The 12,711-nt window shown below is 43.6% G+C and overlaps 1 protein-coding gene across 8 annotated transcripts in view; it reads left to right on the top strand.

Moving 5' to 3' along the window:
• Positions 1–9,417, top strand: part of ZNF385D (zinc finger protein 385D) — a 411,072-nt gene extending 401,655 nt beyond the window's left edge. For 7 of the 8 annotated variants that reach the window (XM_077302505.1, XM_077302509.1, XM_077302502.1 and 4 more), the window contains 3 exons: positions 101–279; positions 3,287–3,388; positions 5,110–9,417. In XM_077302505.1, coding sequence (XP_077158620.1) covers positions 101–279; positions 3,287–3,388; positions 5,110–5,346 — 518 coding nt within the window. In that variant the 3' untranslated portion in view covers positions 5,347–9,417. The other variant, XM_077302507.1, reaches the window with a different exon arrangement.
• Positions 9,418–12,711: the final 3,294 nt, after the last annotated feature.

Raw genomic sequence — 12,711 nt, 5'->3', positions numbered from 1 at the left:
GACCTACTTGGGACAAAACCGAAGGTGTAACAAGAGAGAAGAAGGAACATTATATACCTTGCTAAAAATGGCTTTTCTTTCCAATGTCTATCATCTTCAGGCACGAAGCACAAAACTATGTTGGAAGCACGAAATGGAAGTGGAACCATCAAAGCCTTTCCCCGAGCAGGTGTCAAAGGCAAAGGACCCATTAATAAAGGAAACACGGGACTTCAGAACAAAACATTTCACTGTGAAATTTGTGATGTACATGTAAATTCTGAGACACAACTTAAACAGGTACTACCAATGGAGACCAAGGGTCTTGAGCTGCTCACACTTTCTGAACATTCAAGGATCATTAATATGTGCTAGACCTCACCTATCATGTCAGTACTCTTGCTTTAGGAGTATGTGGGAGCCACTGTCAAGTGGATGACCAGGTTGTGTCAGATCATTGCTTGTGAGAACCTGTGGCACTCATATGAACTGTTAATTTGTGAGCTCTTAATCCACAGTTTCTGCCAATGCTGCAGCAGTGACCTGGGAAACATTTCCCCACTATTACAGCCATATGAAGCATAACCTGGATGTATGTCAATGGTGGGGCCCCCATGTGCTTTGAATTAACTTGAGTTAGGTTCCTTTGGTGATGTGCAGACTGGCCCTGTGATTCTGTGATGAATCTTCTGTACAGTTCTTGCATTTATAACACTTTTCGTTGTTTTCTAGATGCTTTTCCAGCCCACTAGGTATATTTTCTTCATATCTGTTGTTGGACTTAGAACATTTTTCTTGACTGACATGTTCTGGCAATGTATTTCATAAAGTCTGTCATTTTATTTGCTCTTCTGTACTGTGTACCCAAAATTATAGAGGCGTTGAGAAATATGTCCTTTTTTCAGAAGAGATAATTTTCTTAGGAATGTGAGTTGTTTTTTAAAAATCAATTCTTCTCTGTACTTGGGAAGCATCACCTCCAAACTGAATGAAAGTTGTTTAGTGACAGTCATTCTTCTCAGATGAACAAATCCAGAGGGGGTTTCTGATGGAACTATGAACTTATCAAGAGTTTTTACAGCTATGGAGGCTACACAGAGACCTGTCTTACAGGAAAATGGGCGAGACAGCAGTTTGTTCTTTTCCGAAAGAACAACAACATGGGTTCTGAAATATCAAAGCTTTCACAAATCTTGCTCGAGGAAATTAAAGTGTGGCAGAAACTCAATGTGCTAAATTTTATACATGGTAAAAAACAGGCTTCTCAAGGAACTCTCAAAAGTCTCTAATGAGTGAATGGCCACTATATGGCTTTACGTGTATCCCTGGAAAACTGCTTTCTAATGGTGTGTACCTGCAAAGGCTAGGAAAGCCCACAGTTCAGATACCAGAACCACCATTTTGCTACAACACAATTCAGACAATACAGCCAAGCAAGTATATGACTTTGGGCTTCAGACTTATTCACACAGTGTTTTTTCTTTCCTTTTTCTTTCTGGTAAATTCATTGGGCAAACTACGATTTCCTCAAAGGTGATCAGGGTGGTGAGCTGCATTGTTCCCCTTGTAGCCATTTTATCCTTACCAGAACCAAGTGAATTAGATTGAGCTGGCAGAGAATGGCTGGCCTGAGCTTACCTAGGAAGCTTCAGGTACCTGGGTTGCTCATCCCAACCGTTGTCTGGGACCCTCGCCACTATGCTATGCCTGCCCTTCAGTGTAAATGACTCTGAAGGTCACATAGTAGCAAGCCACAATTTCTTCTATTTATTCTACAAGTCTACTTGAAACATCATTAAGAAAAACTCTCTCCTCCACTTTTGAAGACAAAGTTTATCTTTAATAATAAAAAGCCCCCAAGACTCATCTAAGGGGGCCATTGCCGCTGCGGGGAAGGAAAATTGACAGCAATCTGGCTGGTGGGTGAGAAATCCTAGCATTGGCATTCTCTGGGCAGTGTGTGTGTTGGCATGGCAACAGAGGGTGTGGCTGAGTTAGGCGTCAGTTAAACGGATGGCCTGACATTGCTCGGCCTCATTTCCCCCTCAGGGCACCTGAAATTTCTCTTCCCATGCTTGCCACGCTCAATGTTGAATAAAGGCAGTGGCCAAATATTTTATGCCAAATTATGGTTGTCAGTGTCCTCATTAGGCGGTCAATGTTCCCCTGCAAGGCAATAATAGCATAGGCTGTACTCACAAGGCAACAGTCCAATGATGGTTAAGATATGTATGCTTATATTTATTTAGGAGATTTCTTGAGGCAGCTTACAAGTGAAATAAATTTAAAAGCTAACAGATATGAAGTGGTTCGGATACTTGAAAATATCCTACTGGAATGCTTACCATTACGTGCCATGCTTGTGCAGCAGTTCTTTCAGTGCCCACCAGGGTGTTACCCAGACGGCAAAAAATGGTTGCTCCACAGAGGTGTCTACTTTCGGGAGCAATACAAAAAGGCCACGTGTGGCTGGTCACATGTGTCAGCCTACCAAGCATAAAATACCTCTGATAAACTGTCAAGATTGTGGGTTTGTGTTTGCAGACTGCAGTTGCTGCAGCCAATCGCCATATGGAGGCTGTTTCCAATTTAAAGGCCCATTTAAAGCTTCTGCCAGACAGTCACTGTTTCACTCGAGAGGGGAAGGGGAAATCTTGCAGATAAAACCCAATAGCAAAGAGATCAAGATGGTTAACAGCCCAGTCCCGAACCTTGCATAAGTGAATATGATAGGACATAGCAGTCCAAATGAATGGAGGAAATAAGGTGCAAAGGAAGGACATGGAGGTCTTGAGTCTTTTACAGCTGGATTTTTTACAGTAGAAAAGCTACCTGTACCAAAACTTTCTCCTCTACACAATTATTTGCACCTGGCCATCCTATTCAGGCTTAAAAGACACAGGAAGACCTATCTTTAGTTGCTTATTATACTTCTGTCCATCTCTTCTTCCAAAGTACTCAAAACAGCTATATGTGGTTCCCAGATGGTCTCCCACTGAAGCTTTTTACAAAGCTAAAACTGTGTTGTGTCAGTAATAAAACTGCAACTTATGCCCACATTTGTGGAAAAGCCAGCACAATGTTTATGATGTGTATATCCTGGGGGAGAGAGGAAACATTTTTTCACACATATAAGATTGCTGTGGGGCTCTTGAAACGGAAATAAATATGCTATTTTGGATTAGAAGTACTGTATTAGTATATTGGACAAGGACATTTTTTAGGGGAACCAGACTTGTTCAGTGGTGAAGCTATTAATTTCTATAATAATAGCCATAATAATAAGCTATACTTGCCTTTCAAACAGCACATAAGCAGTAGAAGGCACAAAGACAGAGCTGCTGGGAAGCCCCCGAAACCCAAATACAGTCCCTACAACAAACTACAGAAGGGAACACATCCTCTTGGGGTAAGGAAATAGTTTTCTGAATGTTAGATTATGCCTTGAGTATCATGCAAAGTTGACAGTAAGTCCCGTTGCATTCAGTTGGACTTACTTCTTAGTCAACATGCATAGGATTGGATTATGCGTACTATAACACAGAAGACTAGATATTTTATGTTATATTATTGAAAAACAGAATGAAAATGTGACAATTTGTATTCACGTGCACAGAATCTGGGTTGGAGATTAATTCTGGATATGTGACTTTCCTGGCATAGGTCATTCTAGGAATCCAATTCACAATCTGGTAGCCACTTTGCTAAGAAAATTGTATAGAGAATGCAGGAAAAGTCAGAGAGTCAATACAGTGGAAGTCCCTGAGGAATATGACTGTTGGTCAGCTACAAATTTCACTAAATGGGCTAAGCCCTCCCAAGTCCACTGTCCCAAATGTCCGTGTTGACATCACTAATGTGTATAGAGCCTGTGAGGCCAGGATCCAAGTCAACAGCCATAATGGCACTTTCCCATTGTATCTTCAGTTTGTACCTCACAAACTTATAGATCACAAGAGGGGCACATTGTGCCCTCTTCCCTTAGGCAGTTTAAGGCCGATTTGCTGACCCAACTGTTTATGGTTCATTTTGGGGACCACCACCCTCTTCATTCTATTTGAGAGTCCAGTTCAAGTTCCTGAGAGTTATCTTACAAGTCCCCAAATGTGTATCAAAGTCCTGGATCAGACTGGAAACCATCATGTTAAGGGTCAAGCCCATAATTTGCATTTTATCAATTTGTAAATGTCTGATGGATAGTATAAACCCTCAAGGTTTATTTACTCTAGTACTGCAAGATCAAGTTAAATCTAGTTGGCAAAAGGCTGTTTTAAATGCTGTTTGAAAACATGGCCTCTCCCTTCAAGCTCTTTTAGATCTCAGGATAGAACAGGCAAAATCAGTCGTCAAGCAGAAAGCAATAGATACTGAAAGGCGACTGGACATTCTAGGATCATCAGGTATTATTCCTTCTGCTGCTGTGGTTGTATCATGATTGCAATCGTATTGGTCAAGGACCATATAATAATAATAAAGAATATAAACAACATACCTCCCAAACTTATCTCATGTTATAAAGCGAAAATTCAGCTTCTTGGTGAAAGGGTGCAATTCCAGTGTAACCAGTAAGGTGGTGATTCTCAGTATAATCCTGAGGGAAGTCAATGGGCTTAGGAGGATGCAACTCTGTTTAGGATTATACCATAACAGATGTTTATAATAGCTGTCTGCTCAGGCACTGAGCCACTACTTGGTAGGTCTGATAAGAGGAATGCTATGTACTTAAAAAAAAAAACTTGAATTGTGTGGAACACAACATTTTGGAGGTTTAAAAAAGAATCAACACAGCCCTTTATCCACAATACATTTTGTCCAGCACCTTAAAAAAGTGGTCAGCTTTTAATTTTAAGCAGATGCCTCCAGTTACCTCTTCCATGCACAGCTAGGGTTACCAGACTGCAGATGAGGCCTGGAGATCTCCTGAAATTGCAATTGATCTACAGAATATAGATATAAAAAATGGCTACATTGGAGGGTGGATTCTATAATGTTGGGACCTCCTCCTCTCCAAGCTCCCTCTCCAATTCTCCAGGAATTTTCTGACTCAGAGTTGTCAACCCTAATATAAAGCTGGCTTAAATGTGGACCTGATGGACCAATAATAGCTCTTCTTTTTTCTTCTTCCCCCAGGTAAAATTAGTATTTTCTAAGGAACCTACAAAGCCAATGACTCCGCGCATCCTACCAAATCCTCTGGCAGCTGCTGCAGCAGCTGCTGCTGCTGTGGCTGTAAATTCCCCTTTCAGTCTTCGAACAGCCCCACCAGCTACCCTCTTTCAGACTTCAGCCCTTCCTCCAGCACTTCTCCGACCGGCCCCGGGGCCCATACGGACCACTCACACACCCGTGCTCTTTGCTCCTTATTGAACTCCACAAAGGGATGAACTGTACTGCAATAATTTTTCAGAGCAAAAGCAAAACAAGAACAACGAACTATGCAGTGTTTATTTATAGTTAATGTAAAATGTATATATATATGTGTATATATATATATATATATATATATAAACTAAGAGTTAGGGCTTTTGATAAAGAACTGAACAAATTCTAAAAAGGGGGAAGAGGCAGTATTTTCTCCAGATGGAAGCATTTCTCTTGAATCTCGACCATTTAAAAAGCAATTCTACACATGTTGATTCATAGCTATATCTATATTTAAAAAGGTATGAGGTCATTTTGACTGTGCTTTTTAGCACGTATTTCCCCTGCGATGTCTTTCCTGCTTATAAAACAACTTTACAGAATTGTCTAAAGGGCATTAACTGGTTCCAGTGTACATAAAATACTTAATTCTATAGAATAAAAGCAAAACTAAACAAAAAACAGAAACACTGTGAATAGTCGTACTCTTAACAAGGCTCCTGCCAAGTCAGCATTTCCTGGGTATTTATCAGAGTAAAAGTAGATGCAATAGATGTCTTGTTAAGCCCTAGTATTGTGTCTCTATTTGTGCCACTAGGTTTGTGAGCTGAGATGGTAAAAGCGCATCACCTCCCTTCAATCAGTTGCCACATCGATGGCTGGCCTAGTTAGCATACCAATTCCAATGACTGCATGGCAATCAACACCAGGGTCGAAGGAGCCGCCTTGCAGCCGGAATCCAGAGTTTGAGCAGGAAGACGTTTTTGTTTCTTTCCAAGCAGTGGCCCCGCCCCATTCCCCTGCCACACTCGGCTCACAACAATCTGCTTGTTAATCTGCCCCAATTTTCAAAGTGTTTTGCAAAGGGAGTATGGGGGAAGGAGGTGGCTGCTGTTCAGAAAAGAAGCAAAAAGTTCCCATTATTCAAAAATGTTTTCTTCTGTGTTTATCGGAATTGTGTCCAGGATATGCCAGAGTCTCTATTACTACAATGATACACCACATGCAGATAACAAAGTGATTATATACTGGAGACTTAACGTTGGTTTTATTAGCTGCAGCCAGAAAGTCAATAGGCTAGGAAGGAAGCAACCATTGGTGCAGAAGTGCTAGGGAAGAGACATCTTAAACTCTTAGCAGTGGGCATTATGGTGTGGTGCGGCTAACATCGCTGCTAACTGACCAGCAGTGACTTTGATGGCTTGGGGTAAATTAGAGCATTGGTCTGTGCAGGTTTCTATAACTTTGCCTTTCTAACTGTGCTCATCTGCCCTTTCCCCATGGTTGCCACTCCATGATGGCTGCTGATGTTTGTCTGCCTTGTCATCTTTCCAGCTGCTGAGTGTTTTTGCCACTTCGTCATGACAAAATTCCTCATGGAATTTGGGATATTGCTGTTTGGTGAGGTGCTAAGCTAGGGGTGGTAAAACTGCGGCCCTCCAGATGTCCATGGGAACTACAGTTCCCATGAGCCACTGCCAGAAAATGCTGGCAGGGGGTTATGGGAACTGTAGTCCATATATATCTGGAGGACCGCAGTTTGACTACCCCTGTGCTAAACATTCTCTGTGAGTTTTATACCCTCACCTAACTGGGATTTCCTGGGAAGATGAAATAAGTGACAAGCAAATATAGAGTCTTGTAGAGTGATTATGTCTTACAAAGCTACTGTATGTAAAATGGCAAATACTATATTTCTCAGCAAGTAGTGAAAATATTTGTTCAGAGCCAAGAAATATACATATGAAGTATTTTTGCTATTATGCCACCCCTGTGGAAGCATTACCAGCCAGAAGTTGGAATATTTTGTTATAGGGGATGCCGTGTGAAGGAACGGTGTAAATTGCTACTGAGATGCTCTAATTTAAATAGATATGAAGATACATATTATAAGAGAGCCACACGGTCTTTGTGTGGGAGCACCCTTGGGCCCTAAACCCCACAACTGGCCTTTAAGAAATAATTTCTTAAGGGCTTAGGTTCACTGTGAGGCTTTAAAAAAAATGAAATATTGGAGATCTATAGAAATATTATATATATATATGCTATAACTAAAATTAATTTATAAAGAGAGAATTGCATACAATAATTATATGTATCTATTCAGACTTATGTGTGGGCCCTATAATGGTTGGCAACAAATGGCAGGGAAAGAGAAAGAAATTGCACACATCTTGAAGCTCTGCATATTTGCCGTTGACTTTTCCCATCAAGAACTGACAAGTGTATGATCATAATATGAGATGGTATGGTCAGCCACATTCAGCCATACTGATTTGCAGCTCCAGGGTCTGCAAGTTGAATTTAGCTACCCACACAAAGGCAGAGTAAAACACATTTCAAGTTAAATGGGTTTAGAACGGACACGATGGCTATAAAATAATAGCGATGCAAAGTATAGGCCATCGTTTTGTTACCGTCAAATGTCAGTAGCGCTTTGGAATTATTGAAATGAGAGATTCTTAAAGCCAAGAGTTAGTAATTGGTACTTCCTATTTTTAAAACAGAAGCTGTCCACTTGAAATTTATATATAAGAGATGGGCCCCAAATCCAAAGAGGCTTATTTGTTGTTAAGTGTTAATTTTTTAAAGAAATAGCTCTTTATGAATTGTTTTACAATATTTCAGTCATTTTACTTGCAAATATTTGTGCCTTGAAGTTAAAGCACTTTGGGTTTTGGGTTTTTGGGGTGGGGAGGTGGTTTGTTTTGGCTTTTATAATCTTAAACCATATATAGGATGTCAGTCAAAATATTTGGTGGTTTTGAGGCTGTTTCATTTGACAGATTTCTCAATAATTGTTATCAGGACTGTAAAGTTAAAACTCAAATTCAGACTTGAGCATTCTGAATATTTATTAACTGCTTATGAGTAGATGAATATATTCCTGAAGAACCAGAACCTTGTAGGGGAGAGTACTATTGGTAATAAAAGGACAAAAAGCCTGATCACATCACCTTCTCTAGCCATACTATGCTTTAAAGCTGGGGTGGCCATACTGTGGCTCTCCAGATGTCCATGGGCTACAATTAGCATGAGGCCCTGCCAGCATCTGGAGAGCCAGTTTGGCCACCCCTGTTTTGAAGCAATAACTGATATTGGTTTCTAGGTACAGACTTGAGGCATAGTCTTAGAACTTGAACATATTGTGACTTTCCCTGGGATACTGCTCACAGGTGCATCCGCATAGCAAATTATTCCTGTCCTGAGATTAGCATGCACATGTACTTCCTACATGAGTCAGAGACGTATTGTGAGTTTCTCTCCCAGAAACCACTGGGAATATGGAGTGGGTCTGTTGAGATATCTACCATGGTCTGCGAGGTCAGTATGTCTGAGATCTATGGCCAATACAGGAAGGATTTGCTATATGTAAAGCTGTTTGCAGCTGCATCCCCATGACAACTGTACAATGTGCTCTCGTTCTCTGTTTTAGCTTTTTTACAATGTAGCTGCAATAAGGTTGATGTCCTCAGCACTCTGGCATGTGCACACATGGCAATGATTTTCCAAGCCAAGTTCCATGAATGTTTATTGCCCTATAGAACCTTTGCTTGTGTCCACAGAAGGAAACTGTTGTGAACCAAGCCATAGAGCATTGGAAGGGCTCCAAAGGGAGGAAGCCCTGATATGGATTTTTATCCTATTATAAAAATAATAATGCAAAATAAAATACTGGAGACACACTAACAAAGCAGAGAGGTGTACGCATGGTCTACCATGCACATGCTACCATTCTGGCCAAAATGCCATGCAAATGAATACATTGATCCTTATAATATGTTGGCCTATGGCATGTATGGAGGCACAGTACAAATGGCAAGAGATAATCAAAGCTTTGCTAAAAGTAAGGAATCCTACTCTTCTCCTCAGTTGATCCATACTCTCATAATTTGTCTGAACCAGTCTCTTTTGCTTTCCCTTTCTTCTTTTTTCCATCATAGTGCTGTACACAAACAATCTTTTCTTCACATAAGTCTCTCCTAAACTTCAGCTGTAAGCAACAAACAATTCTTTTTATGTCTCTTACTCACTATCTATCGAATAAAGGATAAAGCCTAAATGTCAAGAACGTGTGGTGGATTTTATGTGCATTGCATACTGCTGCAAATATGTTCTCTCAATGAAGAAGGTGTGTTGTAACCTGGGGGAAAGGCAGATATCCTCCTTAGAGGGTGCTCCTCACGGGAAGCCCTTGATATAGAGTTCATAGTCATTCTCAGTCTTTGGCTGAACCCTCGTGGCTCAGCACTGAGGCAACATTGTGTGCCAAAGCTGCCCATGTGGTTGCAATACATGAATCAGAATTGCTGTGGATCCTCACAATCAGAGTTGTGTGACCATGCTTCAGTACTGCTATCCTTAAACACGTGGACATAAGTAACCTCTCTTGAGTCAGGCCATTGTTCTGTTTTATTTATTCGTATTTTATTTATTCATATTGTATTCGTATTTTTATACCGCCCTCCCCGAAGGCTCAGAGCGGTTTACATATAACTGAAACTATACATAAAACCATACATATAATAACATTCATATTATTTAACTCTGCATTGTCTCTTCTTCTTCGCTGAGGGTCTCTGGAGTCAAGAAAGATCCCTGCTGAGAAACTGATACTGAATCTGCATGTAAACAGCCACATGTAGGTATTCCCCTTAAAACAGTCTATAATTTGCCCCCCCCCCCAAAAAAACCCACATACACACTGACCATTAACATACATGCAATCTGATTTTGGAAGAACGGGTTTGTTACTGTCAAAACAGTCACTCCGATAAGTAGTTGTGACAGTATGCTAAAGACATGTATGCTTCTTTATATCATTTTGTCTAAAATAAAATACTTTACAATACTTCCCAATAGCAAATTTATGGAAATCAGTCATGTCACTCAATAAGCTTCAGTGCAAAGAGCTTGCTTTATACCAAGTCAAATCAGTGGTGCATCTAGCCCACTGCTGTAGCTGGCAGAAATCTTATCCAGGCTACCAATTAAGACACTGGACACTAAACCTGCAAAACAGATGCTTTGTCATTGAGCAGCAACCTCAGTGATCAATTTTATGCATTTTGCTTGCTGGGTATTTTTTTGATCTTTGACTTCACTCCTGCCTTCCTCCCCAGTGGCGATGCAAAGCAGCTTGCATCATTCTCTTCTCCTATCCTACAGGATTTGTGTGAAGACTAAATGGAGACTAGGCTGAAAGTGTGTAGACTGGCACAAAGTGTGTAGACTGTGGCAGAGTGAGGATTGCACAGTGGGTCTCCTAAATCCTAGTCTGATGTGCTAGCACACTCCACTACACTGGTGGACTCCCCATTTTTTATGTTCAGTGCTCAAACTGTACTTCTATACTGCACTGGCTGTCCTAGCCTAACAATGCCTCTACAAATCCCACTAAATGGATCTGAGGAAAAGGCCAAGGAGAGCTGAAGATGGTCAGGTAGTGAATATACATCCAACTTTTCATCTATTCAAAGACATGGTAGCCTACAACAACATTTGAATCCGTGGTACTCTTAAGGCAAAGTTTTATTCAAGATCCAAGCTTTTGTGTGCAAGCACATGAAAGCTTTTATCTTCAATAAAATGTTGTTGATCTTAAAGTTGCCACTGGAGTCAAACTTTGTTCTGCTGCTTCAGGCCAACATGGCTACCCACCTGGAATGTTAAGATATAGCCAGTCTGCTGCAGTTAACATTCTGAGAATGTTACGTCCCCCCTGCCATACTTGCAGAATCATCTGAACACCGCCCGTGGCGCCGCGGGCGGCGCCACGGACTAAATAAAGCGATAAGGGCTTCTGGGGCGGGATGTGTCCGGGATGAGGAAGGGTCCGGGTTGGACCCTTCCTCCGGACAGACAATCGGAGGGACCAATCGGCAGGCGCGCAGCGCCTGCCGATTGGTCTCTCCGATTCCCAGCCCCAGCAACTGCGAACCGCGCGCAGCGCGGCTCGCAGTTGCTCCCGGCCTGACGCAGTGAGAGGCGCGCAGCGCCTCTCACTGCGTCAGGCCGCTGCCCGAGGGAGCCTCCGGCAGTCGCGCAGAGCGCGGCTGCCGGGGGCTCCCTGCCCGGCGGCCTGACGAGGCGAGAGGCGCGAAGCGCCTCTCGCCGCGTCAGGCGGCCATCTCAGAGAGCCGCCGCCCAAGAGAGCCGCCGCCGTGAGCCCCGCCGCCCGAGACTTTAACTTTCCCCTCCTCCGCTTCCTCCTCCTCCACCCCTCCGCAAAATCCCCCCGCACGAGGAGCCGACGCTTCAGCTGCAGCAGCTCTCCTTCCTGCCTGCCTGCTTCATGGAAAGGCAGCAGCTCCTCGCCAATCAACTCCACAAACAGGTGTCTGCCTCTGTCATTGCAGCCCCCAGGCTCCCGGGGTGCGTGGCTCCAGTCCAAGATCGGGGGGGGGGGGGGGGAGGAAAAAACTCTCCCGGTCCCGGGGAAGGCGATCCGTGGCTCGCAGAGCCGCGGATCGCCTTCCCCGGGGCCGGGAGAGCTTTTTCTCCAGGCGCTTTTTCTTCGTTGCAGCCGACAGGCTCCCGGGGTGCTTGGCTCCAGTCCTCTAGCTAGCAAATTAACCCTTCAGTCTTCTCAGTGCACGCTGACTCTCCAGGACGAGGCCGCGTTGCTTTTGCCCTCTAGGGCTTGCCATTGGCCCGGCAAATATGCAAATTGACCCACACACACACACACACACACTTTAAAAAAAATTGGGAACTCAGACAGCAGCCAACGGTAGAAAAGAGCTGAGCCTTCACCGGTATTGGAGATGGTGGGTGGGCGTGTCAATAGGCGATGAACGACAAGAGGGGCGCCTCCAGCTGTGAGCCCCGCCGCCCGACACTTTAACTTTCCCCTCCTCCGCTTCCTCCTCCTCCTCCCCTCCGCAAAATCCCCCCCCCGCACGAGGAGCCGACACTTCAGCTGCAGCAGCTCTCCTTCCTGCCTGCCTGCTCCATGGAAAGGCAGCAGCTCCTCGCCAATCAACTCCACAAACAGGTTATAATGTGCCCCGCTGGGTCTGCCTCTTTCATTGCAGCCCCCAACCTCCCGGGGTGCGTGGCTCCAGTCCAAGATCGGGGGGGGGGGGGGGAAGGAAAAAACTCTCCCGGCCCTGGATCGCCTTTCCGGGGCCTGGAGAGCTTTTTCTCCAGGCGCTTTTTCTTCGTTGCAGCCGCCAGGCTCCCGGGGTGCTTGGCTCCAGTCCTCTAGCTAGCAAATTAACCCTTCGGTCTTCTCAGTGCACGCTGACTCTCCAGGACGAGGCCGCGCTGCTTTTGCCCTCTAGGGCTTGCCATTGGCCCGGCAAATATGCAAATTGACCCACACACACACACACACACACACACTTAAAAAAAAAAAAGGAACTCAGA

Source organism: Paroedura picta, chromosome 11 (genome assembly GCF_049243985.1).
Source record: "Paroedura picta isolate Pp20150507F chromosome 11, Ppicta_v3.0, whole genome shotgun sequence".
Lineage (NCBI taxonomy): Eukaryota > Metazoa > Chordata > Lepidosauria > Squamata > Gekkonidae > Paroedura > Paroedura picta.
The sequence above is the reverse complement of the archived record's forward strand: the minus strand, read 5'-3'. Positions and strand labels throughout refer to the sequence as shown.